The sequence below is a fragment of the Chiloscyllium plagiosum genome, unplaced genomic scaffold, assembly GCF_037043375.1.
Source record: "Chiloscyllium plagiosum isolate Xiang-an unplaced genomic scaffold, Cpla_swu_hap1 HiC_scaffold_36, whole genome shotgun sequence".
NCBI lineage: Eukaryota > Metazoa > Chordata > Chondrichthyes > Orectolobiformes > Hemiscylliidae > Chiloscyllium > Chiloscyllium plagiosum.
The window spans coordinates 6,017,772-6,042,026 of NW_028270174.1; the positions used below are offsets into that span (position 1 = coordinate 6,017,772).

Genomic DNA, 24,255 nt, shown 5'->3' on the forward strand with positions numbered 1-24,255 from the left:
GAATTATTGAAGAACATATTACTAAAAGCACAAGAAAACCGTCACACATAATTAAAGATAGCCAGGCGATTACATGGTCTGTTTGTTTGGGCTAATGAGTGGTAAGTGATATGTGCAGCGAGTACATGGTGATCCTGAAAAGGAGAGTCTATGTATCTTTCCTTGTTGTAAAAAGGCATGATCATCGGTGAATCCCTAGCCACCAGCATCTAGGGGGTCCCCACTGACCAGAACTATGCTGGACCTACTATATAAATACTACAGTCAGAGGGGCAATTTAGAGGCTGTTATTCAGCAGCAAGTGACTCACTTCATAACTCCCCAAAGACTTTTCACCAGCTATGAGGCTCCAGTCAGGATTGTGATGAAATAGTCCATAGGATGAGCTCAGCATCTTTAGAGGTTCGACACCATGCAAGATAAAGCTGGATCAGCCATGTCCACATTCCTTTTGTAAATAAGAGAAATGCTATCTATTCATATCTTTCTTAGTAATCTCACACTTCCTGTATGTAGTTAAAAATCACACAACACCAGGTTATAGTCCAACAGGTTTAATTGGAAGCACACTAGCTTTCGGAGCGACGCTCCTTCATCTGGTGATTGTCACAATCACCTGATGAAGGAGCGTCGCTCCGAAAGCTAGTGTGCTTCCAATTAAACCTGTTGGACTATAACCTGGTGTTGTGTGATTTTTAACTTTGTACACCCCAGTCCAACACCGGCATCTCCGAATCATTCCTGTATGTAGTGGACCTTGTAACATAAATAAAAAGTATTCAACCAACATCTCATTACTTTAGCTTTCAAGCTTGATTAAAGGGATCTGGGTGTGTTTTATCCAATCTTCCCCTCCTGTATGTTACAAGCAGTGAAATAACGATCAATTACAAACTCACATATCCAGGCCAAAGCTTCTGGGAAGCAGGGTTGGAATTTGATAGACTCCCTGTGAGTTTCCTCCAAGTGCAGTGTTCAACAATGTCTCCAGATTGAAACTGGGAACTTTGCCGACACCTGATGGGATGATGATGATACTTTAATCTGGTATCTCTGTTGAAGGTAGGCAGGCAGGAGCCTGGAAGAACACAACAAACCAGGCAGCAAAAGGAGGTGGAAAAGTTGACGTTTCAGGTGTAACCCTTCTTTACCCAAAACATTGACTTCTCCAACTCGTGATGCTGCCTGGCTTGCTGTGTTCTTCCAGCCTCCTGCCTGTCTATTTTGGATTTCAGTATCTGCAGTTTTTTTTGTCTCTGTTGAATGCAGTAGCGCCAATCCTGACTGGTTTCGGTGACAATTGATTGATTAGAAACAAAGGAGAACATATCAAATCTTCAGATTTTTTAGTGGAGTCCTCTATAGAGAGGGAAGGTAGATGGTGATAAGCTTCTTGTGGCCCACCAACAAACCATAGAATGGTTCCAATACAGAAGGAGGCTATTTGGCCCATTATGTCCATGCCCAAGCAACTCAACTAATGCCAGTCCCCCGCCACCTTTCCTTCCCCTTTTGCAAGATCTGAATGAATCTACCTCCCCCACACTCTCAGACAGTCCATTCCAGACCCTAACCACTGCCTCCCCCACACTCTCAGACAGTCCATCCCAGACCCGAACCACTGCCTCCCCCACACTCTCAGACAGTCCATCCCAGACCCTAACCACTGCCTCCCCCACACTCTCAGACAGTCCATCCCAGACCCTAACCACTGCCTCCCCCACACTCTCAGACAGTCCATCCCAGACCCTAACCACTGCCTCACCCACACTCTCAGACAGTCCATCCCAGACCTAACCACTGCCTCACCCACACTCTCAGACAGTCCATCCCAGACCTAACCACTGCCTCCCCCACACTCTCAGACAGTCCATTCCAGACCCTAACCACTGCCTCCCCCACACTCTCAGACAGTCCATCCCAGACCCTAACCACTGCCTCACCCACACTCTCAGACAGTCCATCCCAGACCTAACCACTGCCTCACCCACACTCTCAGACAGTCCATTCCAGACCCTAACCACTGCCTCCCCCACACTCTCAGACAGTCCATCCCAGACCCTAACCACTGCCTCCCCCACACTCTCAGACATTCCATCCCAGACCCTAACCACTGCCTCCCCCACACTCTCAGACAGTCCATCCCAGACCCTAACCACTGCCTCCCCCACACTCTCAGACAGTCCACCCCAGACCCTAACCACGGCCTCACCCACACTCTCAGACAGTCCATCCCAGACCCTAACCACCGCCTCCCCCACACTCTCAGACAGTCCATCCCAGACCCTAACCACTGCCTCCCCCACACTCTCAGACAGTCCATCCCAGACCCTAACCACTGCCTCCCCCACACTCTCAGACAGTCCATCCCAGACCCTAACCACTGCCTCACCCATACTCTCAGACAGTCCATCCCAGACCCTAACCACTGCCTCCCCCACACTCTCAGACAGTCCATCCCAGACCCTAACCACTGCCTCACCCATACTCTCAGACAGTCCATCCCAGACCCTAACCACTGCCTCCCCCACACTCTCAGACAGTCCATCCCAGACCCTAACCACTGCCTCCCCCACACTCTCAGACAGTCCATCCCAGACCCTAACCACTGCCTCCCCCACACTCTCAGACAGTCCATCCCAGACCCTCACCACTGCCTCACCCACACTCTCAGACAGTCCATCCCAGACCCTAACCACTGCCTCCCCCACACTCTCAGACAGTCCATCCCAGACCCTAACCACTGCCTCCCCCACACTCTCAGACAGTCCATCCCAGACCCTAACCACTGCCTCCCCCACACTCTCAGACAGTCCATCCCAGACCCTAACCACTGCCTCCCCCACACTCTCAGACAGTCCATCCCAGACCCTAACCACTGCCTCCCCCACACTCTCAGACAGTCCATCCCAGACCCTAACCACTGCCTCCCCCACACTCTCAGACAGTCCATCCCAGACCCTAACCACTGCCTCCCCCACACTCTCAGACAGTCCATCCCAGACCCTAACCACTGCCTCCCCCACACTCTCAGACAGTCCATCCCAGACCCTAACCACTGCCTCCCCCACACTCTCAGACAGTCCATCCCAGACCCTAACCACTGCCTCCCCCACACTCTCAGACAGTCCATCCCAGACCCTAACCACTGCCTCCCCCACACTCTCAGACAGTCCATCCCAGACCCTAACCACTGCCTCCCCCACACTCTCAGACAGTCCATCCCAGACCCTAACCACTGCCTGCCCCACACTCTCAGACAGTCCATCCCAGACCCTAACCACTGCCTGCCCCACACTCTCAGACAGTCCATTCCAGACCCTAACCACTGCCTCTCCCACACTCTCAGACAGTCCATTCCAGACCCTAACCACTGCCTCCCCCACACTCTCAGACAGTCCATCCCAGACCCTAACCACTGCCTCCCCCACACTCTCAGACAGTCCATTCCAGACCCTAACCACTGCCTCCCCCACACTCTCAGACAGTCCATTCCAGACCCTAACCACTGCCTCCCCCACACTCTCAGACAGTCCATTCCAGACCCTAACCACTGCCTGCCCCACATTCTCAGACAGTCCATCCCAGACCCTAACCACTGCCTCCCCCACACTCTCAGACAGTCCATTCCAGACCCTAACCACTGCCTCCCCCACACTCTCAGACAGTCCATTCCAGACCCTAACCACTGCCTCCCCCACACTCTCAGACAGTCCATTCCAGACCCTAACCACTGCCTGCCCCACATTCTCAGACAGTCCATCCCAGACCCTAACCACTGCCTCCCCCACACTCTCAGACAGTCCACCCCAGACCCTAACCACGGCCTCACCCACACTCTCAGACAGTCCATCCCAGACCCTAACCACTGCCTCCCCCACACTCTCAGACAGTCCACCCCAGACCCTAACCACTGCCTCCCCCACACTCTCAGACAGTCCATCCCAGACCCTAACCACTGCCTCACCCATACTCTCAGACAGTCCATCCCAGACCCTAACCACTGCCTCCCCCACACTCTCAGACAGTCCATCCCAGACCCTAACCACTGCCTCCCCCACACTCTCAGACAGTCCATCCCAGACCCTAACCACTGCCTCCCCCACACTCTCAGACAGTCCATCCCAGACCCTCACCACTGCCTCACCCACACTCTCAGACAGTCCATCCCAGACCCTAACCACTGCCTCCCCCACACTCTCAGACAGTCCATCCCAGACCCTAACCACTGCCTCCCCCACACTCTCAGACAGTCCATCCCAGACCCTAACCACTGCCTCCCCCACACTCTCAGACAGTCCATCCCAGACCCTAACCACTGCCTCCCCCACACTCTCAGACAGTCCATCCCAGACCCTAACCACTGCCTCCCCCACACTCTCAGACAGTCCATCCCAGACCCTAACCACTGCCTCCCCCACACTCTCAGACAGTCCATCCCAGACCCTAACCACTGCCTCCCCCACACTCTCAGACAGTCCATCCCAGACCCTAACCACTGCCTCCCCCACACTCTCAGACAGTCCATCCCAGACCCTAACCACTGCCTCACCCATACTCTCAGACAGTCCATCCCAGACCCTAACCACTGCCTCCCCCACACTCTCAGACAGTCCATCCCAGACCCTAACCACTGCCTCCCCCACACTCTCAGACAGTCCATCCCAGACCCTAACCACTGCCTCCCCCACACTCTCAGACAGTCCATCCCAGACCCTCACCACTGCCTCACCCACACTCTCAGACAGTCCATCCCAGACCCTAACCACTGCCTCCCCCACACTCTCAGACAGTCCATCCCAGACCCTAACCACTGCCTCCCCCACACTCTCAGACAGTCCATCCCAGACCCTAACCACTGCCTCCCCCACACTCTCAGACAGTCCATCCCAGACCCTAACCACTGCCTCCCCCACACTCTCAGACAGTCCATCCCAGACCCTAACCACTGCCTCCCCCACACTCTCAGACAGTCCATCCCAGACCCTAACCACTGCCTCCCCCACACTCTCAGACAGTCCATCCCAGACCCTAACCACTGCCTCCCCCACACTCTCAGACAGTCCATCCCAGACCCTAACCACTGCCTCCCCCACACTCTCAGACAGTCCATCCCAGACCCTAACCACTGCCTCCCCCACACTCTCAGACAGTCCATCCCAGACCCTAATCACTGCCTCCCCCACACTCTCAGACAGTCCATCCCAGACCCTAACCACTGCCTCCCCCACACTCTCAGACAGTCCATCCCAGACCCTAACCACTGCCTCACCCACACTCTCAGACAGTCCATCCCAGACCCTAACCACTGCCTGCCCCACACTCTCAGACAGTCCATCCCAGACCCTAACCACTGCCTGCCCCACACTCTCAGACAGTCCATCCCAGACCCTAACCACTGCCTCACCCACACTCTCAGACAGTCCATCCCAGACCCTAACCACTGCCTCCCCCACACTCTCAGACAGTCCATCCCAGACCCTAACCACTGCCTCACCCACACTCTCAGACAGTCCATCCCAGACCCTAACCACTGCCTCCCCCACACTCTCAGACAGTCCATCCCAGACCCTAACCACTGCCTCACCCACACTCTCAGACAGTCCATCCCAGACCCTAACCACTGCCTCCCCCACACTCTCAGACAGTCCATCCCAGACCCTAACCACTGCCTCACCCACACTCTCAGACAGTCCATCCCAGACCCTAACCACTGCCTCCCCCACACTCTCAGACAGTCCATTCCAGACCCTAACCACTGCCTCCCCCACACTCTCAGACAGTCCATTCCAGACCCTAACCACTGCCTCCCCCACACTCTCAGACAGTCCATCCCAGACCCTAACCACTGCCTCCCCCACACTCTCAGACAGTCCATCCCAGACCCTAACCACTGCCTCACCCACACTCTCAGACAGTCCATCCCAGACCCTAACCACTGCCTCCCCCACACTCTCAGACAGTCCATCCCAGACCCTAACCACTGCCTCCCCCACACTCTCAGACAGTCCATCCCAGACCCTAACCACTGCCTCCCCCACATCCCAGACCCTAACCACTGCCTCCCCCACATCCCAGGCCCTAATGCTAACCACATGTAAAGGTTTTTCCTCATGCTGATTTTGTTTCTTTCTTCATGTACACCAAATCAATATCCTGTTGTTTTTGATCTGTCTGTCATTGAAAACAATTTCTCCCTTTCTACTTTGGTCGGACTGTTTAAATCCCAACCGATTTCACCTCAAAAGTCACCAATGTTGTCACTTATTTCAACCTCCCAGTGAAAGTGTTAATTTACCAAATGATTTATTTCAGGACCAAAGGACTCCCTTCATATTTAGATACGGTATTTGGTCCCCGACACTGGGTGAGCGCACACAGACTGGGTGATCAGCTTGCTGAATACTTCCACTCAGTCTGCCAGTAGAATCCAGAGCTTCCTCTCATGTGCCACCTCAATATGCCATTTTGTTCTTATGCTCATAGTTCAGTTCTCGGCCAACAGGAGCGCTTTGGTGGACAAATGGCCAACTCATTTTCTGTTTTGGCACTTTACAGACTCCAGGATTCAATATTGAATTCTGCAACATTAGAGCGTCAACTCTGTCCTCCATTTTGATACAGTTCACTCATCCTGTATCACATTATAATGCTTTGATAGGAAGAATGTTATCAAACTGGAAAGGATGCAAAAACGATTTACAAGGATGATACTGAGATTGGAGTGTTTGAGTTCAAAGGAAAGGCTGGATGGGGCTGGGACTTTTTTCCCTGGAATGTTGGAGGCTGAGGGTTGACATTATAGAGGTCTATAAAATCATGACAGGCATAGGTAGGGTGAATAGCCAAGATTGGTTCCCCCAGGGGAGTCCAAAACTAGAGGGCATAGGTTTAAGGTGAGAGGGGAAAAATCTAAAAGGGGCAACTTTGTCACACAGGTTGGTGTATATATGGAACAAACTGCCAGAGGAAGTGTTAGAAGTGTGTACCATTACAACTTTTAAAACACATTAGGACAGGTACATGGATGGAAAAGGTTTAGAGAGGTATGGGCCAAATGGAGACAAATAGTTTAGTTTAGGAATCCTGGTCAGCATGAATGAGTTGTGCCAAAGGCTCTATTTCCATGCTGTATGTCTCTATGGCTCTATTTCACAAAGAGCTGACCTTTATTCTACTATTAATGCTTAATCTGGATCAATACTTTATCTGTTCCCTAAAACTATTACCACTCCCTTTGCCTTTCTCCTTTGACATTTTTGATCTTAATTCTCAGTCACCCTATAATCTTTCACTGATCTTTTGATGTGTTCCACTTGCTCCTTCCTTCTTTCTCAACAGCATATTTCCAGCTTTCTTCAATTATGGAGAAGAATCATACTGGAGTTGAAATGTTATCTTGTGGGCGGCATGGTGGCACAGTGGTTAGCACTGCTCCCTCACAGCGTCTGAGACCCGGGTTCAATTCCTGCCTCAGGCGACTGACTGTGTGGAGTTTGCACGTTCTCCCCATGTCTGCGTGGGTTTCCTCCGGGTGCTCCGGTTTCCTCCCACAGTCCAAAGATGTGCAGGTCAGGTGAATTGCCCATGCTAAATTGCCCGTAGTGTTAGGTAAGGGGTAAATGTAGGGGTATGGGTAGGTTGCGCTTCGGTGGGCCGGTGTGGACTTGTTGGGCAGAAGAGCCTGTTTCCACACTGTAATGTAATCTAAATCTAAATCTAATCTCTGTTTCCCAATTCACTGACATTTCCAGGCCTGCTGTCTTTCTCCAGTTTCCAACACTTAACAGTTTTTTAAGATTTTGGAGTTAGTGCGATGTTCGCGTCAGTGTTAGAAATACAGGTTGCTTTAAGCATCACCAGAACAGCCCTGCAGTTTGTCAAGAGAGATGATGTTCAATGGTCTTTGTATTTAAGTGCTGGTTTTTCAAGGACTCTTGTGCTACAGTGGTAGTGTCCCTACCTCTGGGGCAGAAGATCTGGGTTCAAGTTCCACATGTTGTGGAGGTATGTCATAACATCTCGTAGCCAGCCTGAACCAAAAAAAAAATGGAGCTAGGTTATTCATTAGCAGGAGTTGGCTTCTGGACAGAGAAAGGATCCAGGAGGGAAAGGTGCTGTTTGTACTCAATTGTAGGTATACAATAAAATCTCCGTAAGTCTTTTACTTATGGATATTGGTCTATTGAACATTTCTCAACCCTTCCACTTGAGATAAATAGCACTGATACATCTGAAGAGAAACTATATATATGTCTCAAAAGGAAAGGCATAGAAGAGTATACTGAAAGACTGACAGAAGGAGGATGCTGTGGAACATAAAGCAGTTGGACTGAATGGCCTGTTCTGTGCTGTACATTCTATGTGATTCAATGATTCAACAACATCACCAAGCAACCGGAATTGTTCTTAGGTGACAAGAATAGTAATCATTTAAATTCTCCTTTGGAAGTGACTCCAGACCACAAGATTTCTAGAGAGTATTTAACGTCTAAATGTCTTTGCCTTGAAACAGTTCGACAGGTAATAAATTTAGGAAAGCCTAATTTTTTTAATGAGTCTGAAATAAAAGATAGATTAAAAATATCATAGATTAGAATTGGATTGGGACGATGGAAGGTGCCAGATTGGCTCACAGGTTACACTCTTGCCTCTGACTCAGAAACTTGCATCTAATGCCATAAATGTAGGTATTTTCATTGGTCAGAGCACTGAGTATAGGAGTTGTGACATCATGATGATATTGGTTAGGCCAGTTTTGGAGTACTGTGTACATTTCTGGTCACTCTGCTATAGGAAGGATGTTGTGAAACTAGAATGGATACAGAAAACAATTACCAGGCTGTTGCAGGGACTGGAGGATTTGTGTTATAAGGAGAGGCTGAATAGGCTGGGACCTTTTTCTTGGAGCATCAGAGGCTGAGCGGGTGACCTTGCAAAGGGTTATAAAATCATGAGGGGCATAGATAAGCTGAATAGCCAAGGTCTTTTTCCATGGGTAGGGGAGTCCAAAACTAGATGACATAGGTTTAAGGTGAGAGGGGAAAGATTTAAAATGAACCCGAGGGACAACTTTTTTCACGCTGAGGGTGGTGCATGTATTGAATGAGCTGCTAAAGGGAGTAGCAGAGGCGAGTACAATTACAATATTTAAAAGACATTTGGACAGGTACAGGTAGGAAAGGTTTAGAGGATATAGGGCAAATGCAGGTAAATGGGACTAGGTCAGTTTAGAATACCTGGTCGGCATGGATGAGATAGGCCAAAAGGTCTTTTTCTGTGCTGTATGATTCTATGACTCTATAAGATCTAGGCTGGTGTTTCACTGTAGGTCTTACGGAGTGGTGTACTGTGGGGCAATGGGGCAATTAAACGGAGGCTCTGTCACCCTGATCGGGACAATTAAAGAAACTCTCAGTACTACTCAAAGAAAAGCAGGGGAGTTCTTCTGGCCAACACACATCCCTTCCCTGCCAACTAGGACAGATAACCCATTCATCTGTTTCATTGCTATTTGTGAGATCTTGTGCATACATTGGCTGCCAGGCTTCCTCTGTGACAACATGACTATTTTTCAGAAAATAATTGATTGAATCATAGAATCCCTAGAGCGTGGAAATCGGCCAAACAAGTCCACACCAGCCCTCCAAAGAGTAACCCACTCAGACCCATTCCCCTACCCTATTTATTTTACATTTTCCTTGACTAATGCACCAAAGCTACACATCCCTGAACACTATTGGTAATTTAGCATGGCCAATCCACCCTCACCTGCATATCTTTGGACTGTGGGAGGAAACCAGAGCAAACCCATGCAGACACGGGGAGAATGTGCAAACTCCACACAGACAGTCACCTGAGGCGGGAATCAAATGCGGGTCTCTGGTGCTGTGAGGCAGCAGTGCTAACCACTGAGCCACCGCATGGCTCCAAATTCATGTGCTATACATGCACCCAACAGTGTTTTAGGGAAGAAAATTCCAGGATTTTGACCAAGTGACAATAAAGGAACAGTGATCTAATTCCATCTCCTTTATGGATGTTCTTTCACTGTGGCTGTCAATATCCTGGAATTCCTTTTCCCTGATGGCACTGTGGGAAAACCTACACCACACTGTGCAGAGGTTCAAGAAGGCAGCTCATCGCCACCTCCTTAAGGGTCAATTAGGAATGGGCACACCCTGTGAAAATAAAAAGTAATTGCACTCATTAAACTAACGGAAGCAGAGGGGCATATTCCATAAATATGGGTGTGAGCAGGTTTGTCTGTTGAGTGTGCAATTCTTTTCCCCAGAGTTTAGGTTAAGACTGAGTTAGATTTTTGATAGACAAAGGAGTTAGGAGGGGGCTGGGACAGCAGGCAGGAAAGTGGAGCTCAGAGGACAATCTGAAAGGTGGATCAAAGGGTCAAATGGCCTACTTCTGCACATAAATCTTATGTTCTTATAACTTTTTTTTCCCTGTGGAATCTCTTTTTGGGAGGGAGAATCTTTAAACTTTTTTTTAAATGAGGGAGTGAGTGAAACAACAAAAGACAAGGTCCATTCAAGGGCTGGACCGAGGGAGGGATGGGGCAAACGTAACATTTTAACATTCTCTTTGATAATAACCTGGGCATTAACCTTTGTAAGAGCAGGCGGTTTAATAATGTCGGAAGTGATTTAACTGACAGCCTAAAAGACTACAGAGTGGACCATGTGCAGGAAGCGGTTAAGCAGCAGAGAGCCGGGGAGGCTGGGGAGGCCGGGGGGGGGGGACACGTGGAGACGCGGTTTCTATGGTAGCAGCTACACAGTGAAATAGATACACAATCTCATTATAAGAGGAGGGAGGGGATGGTAACAACAGCAAAAAAGACACACACACACAGACAGACAGAGAGACAGAAATACACTCAGAGAGACGCACTGAGGCACACAGTGACAGAGAGAGATACATTTAGATACACACATAGTCACAGAGAGACACAGATAGAGAAAGATACACACTGAGATAGTTACAGAGAGACACACTGAGCACACACTTAGATACACACTCAGTTACAGCGACTGTAAAAGAGACTGGAATACACGCCAGATATACAGAGATACAGTGAAATTCCATTAACTTTTAGCAGACACATTTCATGTACACATAGGCACAGAGATACTTAAATACACGCTTAGATACGACGACAGATTTATTTAAATGCACACATTGACATACCCAAAGTCAAAGTAAGTGAGAATGGAAACAGTCAGTTAAAAGAACGCCGTTTCTGCAACTTCTGAGCAACTGGTGAACCCCGGAAGCAAGGCAGGAGAAAAAGATCGTGCAGAAAGAAAAGGATTTTTTTTTGAATGAAGCATGTTTTAGACCAGTTGTTGTTCTCTCTCCCAGCAGCGGTTTGCAGGAAGATCGGCCCGTGTTAATCTGAGGGGCTCTGTAGTGTGTCTCTCTGTATGCTGGGAGATCCCACCTTCACCTCCCGGATCCCCCAGGCTCTGCAGGAATGTATGACCGAGCACCGAGGGAGACCATTTTCGCCACGGCTCTGGGCAGCACTGGACCCAACGTGGGCCCAGCCTCTTACAATGCACCAGGCCCCAAGTACTACTGCATCTGTAAGGAAGAAGGTGAGCTCTCCAACCACAGGCACAACTTTCCTGCGCTTTTCCAGCAACACATTTTACTACTTTCCTGCCGTCTGCTGGTCCCTCTCTTCACTGTCACTTGTTAAACCTGACTGGGAAAGTGAAGGGTTAAAAATCACACAACACCAGGTTATAGTCCAACAGTTTTATTTGGAATCACTAGCTTTTGGAGCGCTGCTCCTTCATCAGGTAGCTGTGGAGTATAAGATTGTAAGACACAGAATTTATAGCAAAAGTTTACAGTGTGATGTAACTGAAATTATATATTGAAAATGACCCGGATTGTTTGTTAAGTCTCTCATCTTTTAGAATGACCATATGGTTTCAGTTCTTTCATATTTAAATTACAAAACCTTTTTTTAAAAGTTACATTTTCAAGTGCACTTTAACAACTGGGCCGACATGACATCAATTGTTAAAGTGTACTTGAGAATGTAACTTTTAAAAAAAGGTTTTGTGATTTAAATATGAAAGAACTGAAACCATATGGTCATTCTAAAAGATGAGAGACTTAACAAACAATCCGGGTCATTTTCGATATACAATTTCAGTTACATCACACTGTAAACTTTTGCTATAAATTCTGTGTCTTACTATCTTATACTCCACAGCTACCTGATGAAGGAGCAGCGCTCCGAAAGCTAGTGCTTCCAAATAAACCTGTTGGACTATAACCTGGTGCTGTGTGATTTTTAACTTTGTACACCCCAGTCCAACATCGGCATCTCCAAATCATGGAAAAGTGAAAACAGCAAGTGTTGTCGATCACAGCGGGTCAGATGGGTTTACTCTCTCTCCATGGATACTGCCCGACCCACTGTGATCTCCAGCGTTTGTTATTTCCAATACAGATTCCAGCATCTGCAGTAACTTGCTCTTGAACTGGAAAAGCGTGCACACCTGTGTTTGTGCTACATTCTGCACAAACATGGGATAGAGGGTGTGTGTAAACCTCCTGTTTCAGCTGTGTGCTCAACACAGATTAATGACTATATGCTGGTTAGACCAGGCATCCCCCTGTGGAAATGTAGTCATACAATATGACAGCATGGAAACAGACCCTTCCTCCTATCATGTCTGTGCCAGCCATCAAACACCTAGCTACAGTAAGACAGTGAGCACTGCAGATGCTGGAGAGTCAGTTCAAAGAGTGTGGTACTGGAAAAGCACAGCCGGTCAGGCAGCATCTGAGGAGCAGGAGAGTTGATGTTTTGGGCATAAGCCCTTCATCAGGAATGAGCGGGTGGCTCAAAGGTCGATTCTCCTGCTCCTCAGATGCTGCCTGACCGGCTGTGCTTTTCCAACACCACACTCTTTGACCTAGCTAGAGTAACTCCATTTCCAGCTCTTGGCCTGTGGTCTTGCATACCGGGGCATTTCGAGTGTGTATCTAAATAAGTCTTAAATGTTGTGATGGCTTCTGCTTCTCTAACCCTTTTAGACAGTGAGTTCCAGATGCTTAATAGCCTCTGGGTGAAAAATAACTTCCTGTAAATTTTCTTGGAACCTCCTTCCCTTTACTAGATCTATGACCCCCTAATAGTTGACCTATTAAAATTTACCCCTATTGACTGTATGTATGTCTCTCATAATTTTGACCCCTCGCCTCTCACCAACCTTCTCTACTTCAAAGAAAACAACCTGAGCTTATCCACCCTCCCTTTGCTGAAATGCTCCATCCCAGGCAACATCCTGGTGAATCTCTCGAGTGAGATCACATAGTGTGGTGACCCGAACTACACACAGTCATAAAATCAGAGCATTGTACAGTACAATAAACACCTTTCGGCCCACCGAGTCTGTACCTCCAAAATTATACCACTACCTACACTAGTTACACTTCCTGAACTAAGCCTATAGTGTTGAATGTTGTGAGATTTCAAGTGCTCATCCAAATACCTTTTAAAAGTTGTTCCACCTCAATCGCCCTCCCTGGCAGTATATTCCAGACCCCCATCACCGACTGGGTGAAAGAAATCCTGATAATAAAAGATTATAGATGAAAATAATCTCAATGTGGATCTTGTGCTGGGGGCTGTGACCGTTTCCTTTGGCAGCTGGTTCTATTGTGGGATTATCCTTGGGAAGAGGGAATGTTGACACGCTGCCTTGGAAACAAATGGTCTTTGCAACTTGTGTAAACAAAAAAAAACCAAAGAACTGCAGATGCTGGAAATCAGAATCAAAATCAGAAATTTCTGGAGCAACTCAGCAGGTCAGGCAGTATCCGAGGAGCAGGAGAGTTGACATTTTGGCCTCATTCCTGATGAAGGGCTTATGCCTGAAACATCGACTCTCCTGCTTCTTGGATGCTGCCTGACGTGCTGTGCTTTTCCAGAGCCACACTTTTTGCCTCTGATCTCCAGTATGTACAGTCCTCGCTTTCTCTGTGTGGGGAGAAAGTAGAGTTAATGTTTTGGGTACAGTGACCCTTCTTCAGAACATTTTTTCCAGCAATTTGTGATTTTGTTTTTAATTTGTGTGGATGGTTACCTTGTGGTTTGTCTTTCCTGGAGGCTGCCAGGTACAGGTTTTATTCAAGTCTGAGGATAGCAAGTATTTTATAAATGACAGAAGGAAATGTGTTAACATTGGAAATGGAAACAAAAATTGCTGGCAAAACACAACATAGGGTGTTGTGTGTGTTGATAACTATTTATAGTGTGATAATGCTGTTGCAGTATGGAAACAGACCCTTTGGTCCAACGTGGTGGCACGGTGGCACAGTGGTTAGCACAGCTGCCTCACAGCGCCAAAGACCCAGGTTCAATTCCCGCCTCAGGCGACTGACTGTGTGGAGTTTGCACATTCGCTGCGTGGGTTTCCTCCGGGTGCTCCAGTTTCCTCCCACAGTCCAAAAATGTACAGGTTAGGTGAATTGGCCATGCTAAATTGCCCATAGTGTTAGTCGAAGGGGTAAATGTAGGAGAACGGGGTCTGTGTGGGTTGTGCTTCAGCGGGTCAGTGTGGACTTGTTGGGCTGAAGGGCCTGTTTCCACACTGTGACGAATCTAATCATCTATGCCAACCAGATATCCTAAATTAATGTAGTCGCACTTGGCCCATATCCCTCTAAACCCTTCCTATTCAAATACCCATCCAAATGCCTTTTAAATGTTGTAATTGTACCAGCCTCCACCACATCCTCTGGCAGCTCATTCCATACATGCACCACCCTCTGTGTGAAAAAGTTGCCCTTTAGGTCCCTTTTAAATCTTTCCCCTCTCACCCTAAATCTATGCCCTCTAGTTGCCCAAAGATAATTCACAACTTTATTTACACATGTTGAATGGCCTATTGGGCATGTTCAGCTCTTGTTAATTTTTTTCATTTTGAGAATGTAAGAAACTGGATTTGTAACTTGTAGGCCTCAGCTGAAAAGGGTGAATTTAAAGAAATATTTGTGATTTCTCACTCCAGAGAAGTGACTGAAATTACTTGTCAGATGAAACAGATCTTTAAACTTCCTGCCTTAAATGAAAAGTAGTAACATAAGTGCAGGTGACCTGGCTGAGTGCTTGCTGCAACATTTCTAACTTTACATCTTTACTGGATGAGAAATATAAATGTTCACAGCTCTGAAGGACGTCATTCAGTCCATCATGTCTTAGCCAGCTCTGTTTACTATAGCTACCGAAAATTAATCCCAATGTTCATTCTCTCTTTACTGACAAATATTTGCAAGTTCTTCAGCATTCATTTGATTTTATCATGAAGATGCAATAGCTTGTGCCCTAACTATTGCCTGGTGGTAAAGTATTTCATACTCAACTTTCTGTAAAGAAACTTCTTCCATCTCCACCCTCTCTGATCACTTCCTGTTTAAGTTGAATTTTCAGTTCTCTTTCGCCAAAGGGATTTATGTTTCTCAATTTTCACCCCTTTATAAACCAAAAATATCTGTGTTAATTCTCTGTGGCAATTATACCAGAAACTTAAATCATTTCATGCCTGATGGCCTAATTAATGTTACATACAACTCCTTGCTCTTGTATTCAATGCCTTAACTAATAAAGGCAAATACCCTATATGCCTTCTTCTCTACCTGTCCTGTTGCCTTCAAGGATCTATGGACATGCACACCGAGGTCCCTCTGATCTTCTGTACCTCCTAGATTCCAACATTTGCCACTGTTCAGTCCATCTGACCAGCCCATCTACATTCTCCTGTAGTATAAGGCTTTCCTCCTCATTATTTGCCACATCACCTATTTTAGTGTCATCTGCAAATTACTAATAAAACCATCAATGTTCATGTTCATATCATAAATGTACCAAATAAACAGAAAGAAACCCTGCAGAACACCATTGGGTACAGGCTTCTAGTTACAAAATCAACCTTTGACCGTTACCCTCTCCCTCCCACCTTGAAGCCAATTTTGGATCCATTTGACCAATTTGTCCTGGATTCCAAAGTCTCTTGCTGTCTTGACTGAGTTCTCATGCAAGACCCGTGAAAAGCCTTACTGGAGTCCATGTAGACCACTTCAACCACACTACCCTCATCTACACACCTAATCACATCCGCAAAAAAACTCCATCAGGTTTGTCAGGTGCAATCTCCCTTTGACAAAGTCATTCTGACTATCCCTGATTAATCCTTACCTCTCCAAACTCAGCTCAAGATTCAGTTTGACATTTCATTTGAATTTTAAGCATTGGTTGGGTTGGTACCTCCAACAGTGTGGCACTACTACCTGAAAGTCCGCCTAGGCTATTGCGTTCTTGTTTAGGACTACAGTGAGCAGAATTCTGTAGCAGAGGTACAAGGGCTAGCACGGAAAGACAGACAACATCTTCTTTAAGACCTTTATAAAAATCCACTTCTTTCATCAACATTTTGAATAGTCCGCTCAGTATCTTCCTCTTTACCATTAATTTTATTCTCCTCCTGCCTCTATTCAGCACTATAAGACATTCTGAAGAAGATGCATACAGAATCCAAAACGTTAACTCTGTTTCTCTTTCCAGAAGTGTTGGCCAGACCTGTTGAGTTTCGCCAGCACTCTCTGTTTGTTTCAGATTCCCAGCATCCACAGTGTTTTGGATTTATTACTGGAGGACATCGTTCTATGTTAATGGGATCAAATTAGTGCAAGGTTACCACATTGTAGCACAAGTTCAGTAAGTTTCACTTGTACCAAGCGCAGCTTCTCACTGGGAGGGCAGGATTCACCGCATGTGCCTTTCAAATCCTCTCACCTTGCTTTAGGGCAGTGTGGTGGCTCAGTGGTTAGCACTGCTGTCTCACAGTGCCAGGGACCTGGGTTCGATTCCAGCCTTGGGCGACTGACTGTGTGGCGTTTGCAGATTCTCCCTGTGTCTGCGTGGGTTTCCTCCCACCATCCAGAGATGTGCAGGCCAGGTGGATTGGCCATTCTAAATTGCCCATTGTGTTAGGTGCATTAGTCAGAGGGAGATGGGTCTGAATGGGTTGATCTTCAGAGAGTCATTGTAGAACTTCTTGGGCCGAAAGGCCTGTTTCCACATTATAGGGAATCTAATCTAATTATCCCTGAAAATTCAAAACTTCTCACCTAACCACCCGTATGTGCCTGAAAATTCTCTGTCAGGTTAATGAGCAAGTAGGGACAGCAATAGATTTTTAATTATCAACAGGGCGGCACAGTAGCTAGCGCTGCTGTTTTCCTGCATCAGGGACCTGAGTTCAATTCCAGCCTTGGGTGACTGTCTGTGTGGAATTTGTACATTCTCCCCGTGTCTGTGTGGGTTTCCTCCGGGTGCTCCAGTTTCCTCCCACAGACCAAAGATATGCAGGTTAGGTAGATTGGCCATGCTACATTACCCCATAGTGTTCAGGGATGTGCAGGCTAGGTGGGTTAGCCATGGGAAATGCAGAGGTAGTGGGAAGGGTAGTAGGTGTGATGTCCTCTGAAGGGTGGATGTCGATTCAATGGGCTTCATGGTCTGTTTTCATACTGTAGGGATTCTGTGTATATGAATAACATTACGGTTAGATAAGGTTGATGGTCAGAATCTTTCTCCCAAAGTTGAAATGTCTAATTTTAGGGGCATGCACTTAAGGTGAGAGGGGAAAAGTTCGAAGGAGATGTGAGGGGCAAGTTTTTTACACAGAGAGTGGTAGGGGTCTGGGACATGCTGCCAGGGGTGGTAGTGGATGCAGGTTGGTGACGATTCACCATGGCAGATTCACCGCCAATGATTAGCCATTGCCGGTTCTCCACCAGCGTTTCTCCACTTTGACCTCTGGAGACTATTCACCACTGGAAATATATATATATGTACTGATTGTTTTCCCTCCCGCCTGTTCTTTCATACTTCTCAGTCCCCTTTATTTATACAACTACATACTACATATTGATAAAAAAAGAGGTAAAATAAATATCATTTTATTGGTTTAAATATAAAATGAGTTACAAATACTTGCGGTGGTGAATCGTCTTCAGTGGCCAATGGGCGGTGGCTAAGCGTCCTCGGTGGTGAAAGGGCAGTGGCTAATCGGCGGCGGTGAATGGTCCCATCCCAGGTGGATGCAGATACGATAGGGGTGTTTAAGGGACTTTTACATAAGCACATCTATGTGCAAGGAAATAGATTGAGACCTGGCAGAAGAGATTAATTTAATTTGGTGTCATGATCGGCACAACATTGTACAGTTCATTTTTTTTTGTTTATTCTTTCATGGGATGTGGGCATCATTAGGCAGGCCAGCATTTATTGCCCATCCCTAATTGCCTAGAGGTCAGTTAAGAGTCAACCATCTGCTCACATGTAGACCAGACCAGGATGGCAGTTTCCTTCCCTAAAGGGCATTAGTGAATCAGATGGGCTTTTCCCGACAATTGGCAGTGGATTCGTGGTCATCGTTAGATTCTTAATTAGACATATTTATTGAATTCACATTCCACCATCTGCCATGACGGGACTTGAGCCTCGGTCCCCAAAATGTTATGTGGATCTCTGGATTAAAAGTCCAACGATAGCACCACTAGACCATCACCTCCACATCTACATTCACTGTTAACATTATTTGTTTGAAGATTTGTTTGCAAGATTTTGAGAAGCAACCATGCAGTATTTTCTCAGTCCTTGAGACTCTGAGTGATGTAGGTTTGTAACCAATTTGTTAATTGGGTAAAGATAAAAAAAAACCCTAGTAACATGAATTCCTTTTTGCAGATGGATATGCTCCCTTTATGTCTTTGGTGAACCGTGATTCTGTGTTCAATGTTCCTAGTACTCTCCTGTCTCCAGGCCCACAACACTATGACATTACACCAGTTCAGGTAAGATTATGACCAACTCAATGCAACTTATAAAGCTAACTTCCACTTATCAGTGGAACAACAATTCTAAATGTTATTTGTTTTTTTGTAATTGATTTTGTTATTTGTAATCACCATTTGTTTTCTGTGAAATACGCACAGTTCCTTCATACTTCTCATTGCAGATTAGCAATCATTAAAAGTCAGTGATTTGATTGGACATTTGATTTTCAGTTCTGCATACTTTTATGCTTAATACAAATTGCATAAAGAAAATCTAGCAACAGTGTAAACATTTATATATTTTTAATGAATTTGAATGGTAACAAATAATTACTTCTATGGATTGCTGATACATTACTGTATTAGAGAATATTCATTGATGAGAAGAAAATATTGTATGTTTCACTGATAAACTTGCATTGCTTGTGTTTCTTAGTCAGTGTTTCGACTTACAAGGGAGTCAAGGTTCATGGGAGGAGAAGGGAAGCAGTCAAATGGAGTTCAGACCACAATGAAATCAGCCAGGATTGAGGGGCCGAATGGCTTTCAAAAAAGGATTCTGGGTAATCCAAGATGGAGGAAGGGAAAAGGTTATGGCTGTAAGAACTGCTCCTTTTTGAGGTATTTTAGGTGTTGGTGCTGATTTCTTTGAATTCCAGGAGCAGTAATTCCTGTTTTCTAAGCAGTTGCATTGTTATGGAACTTTGGGGGGGAAAAATCAAAACAACGACACTTTAAAAAGAGGAAGAGAGACAAAGGCAGACACCACATGGTCAGTGTAAGTGTATGAGAGAGAGAGAGACCCAGGGAGATAGTGAGGAAAGAGATCTATCTGAGACTGGTATAGTTGAGACAAGAAGCAAGTCAAAGAGTCAGGGCAGGCAGGGACAAAGCAGAGAGCAAGGTAGGACTGATAAATTAAACTGTATTTACTTCAATGCAAGAGGTCTAACAAGGAAGGCAGATTAACTCAGGGCATGGTTAGGAACGTGGGACTGGGGTATCATAGAAATTACAGAGACATGGCTCAGGGATGGACAGAACTGGCAGCTTAATGTCGAAGGATACAAATGCAATAGGAAGGATAGAAGTGGCGGAGGTGGGGGGGGTAGGGTCAAGAGAGGAAGGGCAGTGGCGTTTTTGATAAGGGATAGCATTATGGCTGTATTTAGGGAGGATATTCCTGGAAATATGTCTAGGAACGTAATTTGGGTGGATCTGAGAAACAAGAAAGGGATGATCACCTTATTGGGATTGTATTATAGACCCCCCCAACAGTCAGCGGGAAATTGAGAAACAAAATTGTAAAGAGATCTCAGTTATCTGTAAGAATAATAGGGTAGTCATAGCAGGGGATTTTAACTTTCCCAACATGGAATGGGACTGCCATAGTGAAAAGGCTTAGCTGGAGAGGAATTTGTTAAGTGTGTACAAGAAAGTTTTCTGAGTCAGTATCCGGATGGTGCAAAACATGGCCTATTCTTGGGAAATAAGGCAGAGCAGGTGACTCAATTGTCAGTGGGGGAGCACATTGGGCCCAGCAACCATATTTCTATTAGTTTTAAAATAGTGATGGAAAAGAATAGATCGGATCTAAAGTTAAAGTTCTAAATTAGAGGAAGGCCAATTTTGATGACATTAGGCAAGAATTTTCAAAAGTTGATTGGGGGCAGATGTTTGCAGGTTGTGGGCAGCACGGTGGCACAGTGGTTAGCACTGCTGCCTCATAGCGCCAGAGGCCCGGGTTCAATTCCCGCCTCAGGCGACTGACTGTGTGGAGTTTGCACATTCTCCCCGTGCCTGCTTGGGTTTCCTCCGGGTGCTCCGGTTTCCTCCCACAGTCCAAAGATGTGCAGGTCAGGTGAATTGGCCATGCTAAATTGCCCGTAGTGTTAAGTAAGGGGTAAATGTAGGGGTATGGGTGGGTTACGCTTCGGCGGGCCGGTGTGGACTTGTTGGGCCGAAGGGGCTGTTTCCACACTGTAACGTAATCTAATCTAATAATCTAATCTAATCTAAAGGAACAGCTGGAAAATGGGAAGCCTTCAGGAATGAGATAACAAGAGTCCAGAGACAGTATGTTCCTGTTAGGGTGAAAAGAAAGGCTGGTAGGTATAGGGAATGCTGGATGACTAGAGAAATTGATTGTTTGGTTAAGAAAAAGAAGGAAGCATATGTCAGGTGTAGACAGCAGAGTTCGAGTGAATCCTGAGAATATAAAGGCAGTAGGAGTATACTTAGGAGGGAAATCAAGAAGGACAAATAGGGGACTTGAGACAGCTTTAGCAAATAGGGTTAAGGAGAATTCAAAGGCATTTTATAAATACATTAAGGACAAAAGGGTAACTAGGGATAGAATAGGGCCTCTCAACGATTAGCAAGGCAGCCTATGTGTGGAGCCGCAGGAGATGGGGGAGATACAAAACAAGTATTTTGCATCAGCCTTTGCTGTGCAGAAGGACATGGAAGATATTGAATGTGGGGAAATAGATGGTGACATCTTGAAAAATGTCTATATTGCAGAGGAGCAAGTGCTGGATGTCTTGAAACACAGAAGTGGATAAATCCCCTGGACCTGATCAGGTGTACCCGAGAACTCTGTGGGAAGTAGGAAAGTGATTGCTGGGACCCTTGATAAGATATTTGTATCATCGATAGTCACAGGTGAGGTGGCCAAAGACTGGAGGTTGGCAAACGTGGTGCCACTATTTAAGAAAGGTGGTAAGGACAAGCAAGGGAGCGAGAGACCAGTGAGCCTGACCTCGGTGGTGGGCAATCTATTGGAGTGAATTCTGAAGGACAGGATTTACATGTATTTGGAAAGACAAGGACTGATTAGGGATAGTCAGCATGGCTTTGTGCGTGGGAAATCACGTCTCATGAACTTGATTGAATTTTTTGAAGGAGTAGCAAAGAGAACTGATCAGATCAGACCAGATTCCCTACAGTGTGGAAACAGGCGCAACCAGTCTACACCGACCCTCCAAAGAGTAACCCATCCAGACCCATTTCCCTCTGACTAAATCACCTAACACTATGGGCAATTTAGCATGGCCAATTTACCTAACCTGCACATCTTTGGACTGTGGGAGGAAACCGGAGTACCCGGAAGAAACCCACGCAGACACGGGGAGAATGTGCAAACTCCACACAGATAGTTGCCCAAGGCTGGAATTGAACCTGGGACCTGGTGGTGTGAGGAAGCAGTGCTGACCACTGAGTCACTGTGCCACCCCAAGGTGGCAGATGATGAGGGTAGAGCGGTGGATGTGATCTATATGGACTTCAGTAAGGCATTCAACAAGATTCCCCATGGGAGACTGGTTAGCAAGGTTAGATCACATGGAATACAGGGAGAACTAGCCATTTGGATACAGAACTGGCTCAAAGGTAGAAGACAGAGGGTGGTGGTCATGGGTTACCTTTCAGACTTAAGGCCTGTGACCCATGGAGTGCCACAAGAATCGGTGCTGGGTCCATTGCTTTTCATTATTTATATAAATGATTTGGATGTGAACACAGGAGGTATAGTTAGTAATTTTGCAGATGACACCAAAATTGGAGGTGTAGTGGACAGCGAAGAAGGTTACCTCAGATTACAACAGGATCTTGATTAGATGGGCCAATGGGCTGAGTTTAATTTAAATAAATGTAAGGTGCTGCATTTTGGAAAGGCAAATCAGGGCAGGACTTATACACTTAATGGTAACGTCCTGGGGAGTGTTGCTGAACAAAGAGACTTTGGAGTGCAGATTCATAGCTCCTTGAAAGTGGAATTCCAGGTAGATAGGGTAGTGAAGAGGGCATTTAGTATGTTTTCCTTTATTGTTCAGAGTACTGAGTATGGGAATTGGGAGGTCATGTTACGGCTGTACAGGACATTGGCTTGGCCACTGTTGGAATATTGCGTGCCATTCTGGTCTCCTTCCTATTGGAAGGATGTTGTGAAACTTGAAAGGGTTTAGAAGAGATTTACAAGGATGTTGCTAGGGCTATAGGGAGAGGCTGAATAGGCTGGAGCATCGGAGGCTGAGAGGTGACCTTATAGAGGTTTATAAAATCATGAGGGGCATGGATAGGGTGAATAGAAAAGACCTTTTCCCTAGATTGGGGTAATCCAGAACTAGAGGGCATAGGTTGAGGATGAGAGGGGAAATATTTAAAAGGGAAATAAGGGCAACGTTTCACTCAAAGGGTGGTGCAAGTGTGGAATGAGCTGCCAGAGGAAGTATTGGAGGCTGGTACAATGACAACATTTAAAAGACATCTGGATGGGTATATGAATAGGAAAGGTTTAGAGGGATATGGGCCAGGTGCTGGCAAATGGGACTAGATTAGGTTAGGATATCTGGTCGGCATGGAAGAGTTAGACCAAAGGGTCTGTTTCCATGTGCTCATCTCTATGACTCCTAATTTAGATGTTTTTGTGTTCCTGAAAAGGGCATGATCTTGAATTTCTGCCAAGCCTTTCAGGAGTGATGTCAGGTAATGTAAAAGGTTTACTTGATTGAAATGTATAAGATCCTGACTGGATGATGTAAGGAGAAAGTTTCCTCTTGTGGAAGATTCCAGAACAAGGGTCACTGCTTAAAAATTTAGGACATAGATAAGGCAGTCTTATTATCTGGAAGCAAAGTCTTCAAACATTTTGAAGGTAGAGGGAGATAACTTTTCACCCCCTAAGCTTAACAAAAATCTATCAGAAGTCAACAGGAATGTGGATTGGAGGTTACAACCAGATCAGCCATGATCTTCCTGATTACTGAAGCAGGTTCAAAGGGCTGAATGGCCTACTCCAGTTTCTAATTTGTATGTTTGTATGTTCACGTCATAGACAGCATTTGGAATATTGTGAGCAGTTTGGGCCCTATATCTAAGGAAAGTTGTGCTGGATTGGAGCAGTTCCACAGGAGGTTCACAAGAATGATCCCGGGGATAAAGGGTGTGTTACTGGGGAATGCTTGAGAACTTTGAGTCTGTATCCGATGAAGTTTAGAAGGATGAGGGGGGGGTCTGATTGAAACTTACGGAATACTCAGAGGCTTGGATGGAGTGGATGTGGACAAAGTGTTTCCACCAGTAGGAGAGACTAGGACTCAAGGGCACAGGCTCAGAGTGAAAGGATAACCCTTTAGAACTGAGATGAGGAGGAATTTCTCGAGCCACAGATGGGGTGAATCTGTGAAACTCATTGCCACAGAGGCCTGTGGAGGTCAAGTCATTGAGTGTATCTAAGATAGAACTAGATAGGTTCTTGGTTAGTTAAGGGATTAAGTGTTACAGGGAGAAGGCAGGAGAAATGTTTCTCAAATCCTATCAGCATGATCGAATGACAGAGCAGACTTGATGGGCCGAATGGCGTAATTCTGCTAC

The 24,255-nt window shown here is 46.2% G+C and overlaps 1 protein-coding gene across 2 annotated transcripts in view; it reads left to right on the forward strand.

The window, feature by feature from the left end:
• The window catches only part of stpg2 (sperm-tail PG-rich repeat containing 2), a 377,020-nt gene that overhangs the window by 20,501 nt on the left and 332,264 nt on the right, over positions 1–24,255 (forward strand). The window contains exons 2-3 of one of the 2 annotated variants that reach the window (XM_043674437.2): positions 11,380–11,615; positions 18,794–18,900. In XM_043674437.2, coding sequence (XP_043530372.2) covers positions 11,492–11,615; positions 18,794–18,900 — 231 coding nt within the window. In that variant the 5' untranslated portion in view covers positions 11,380–11,491. The remainder of the gene's footprint in view (positions 1–11,379; positions 11,616–18,793; positions 18,901–24,255) is intronic. The other variant, XM_087979916.1, reaches the window with a different exon arrangement.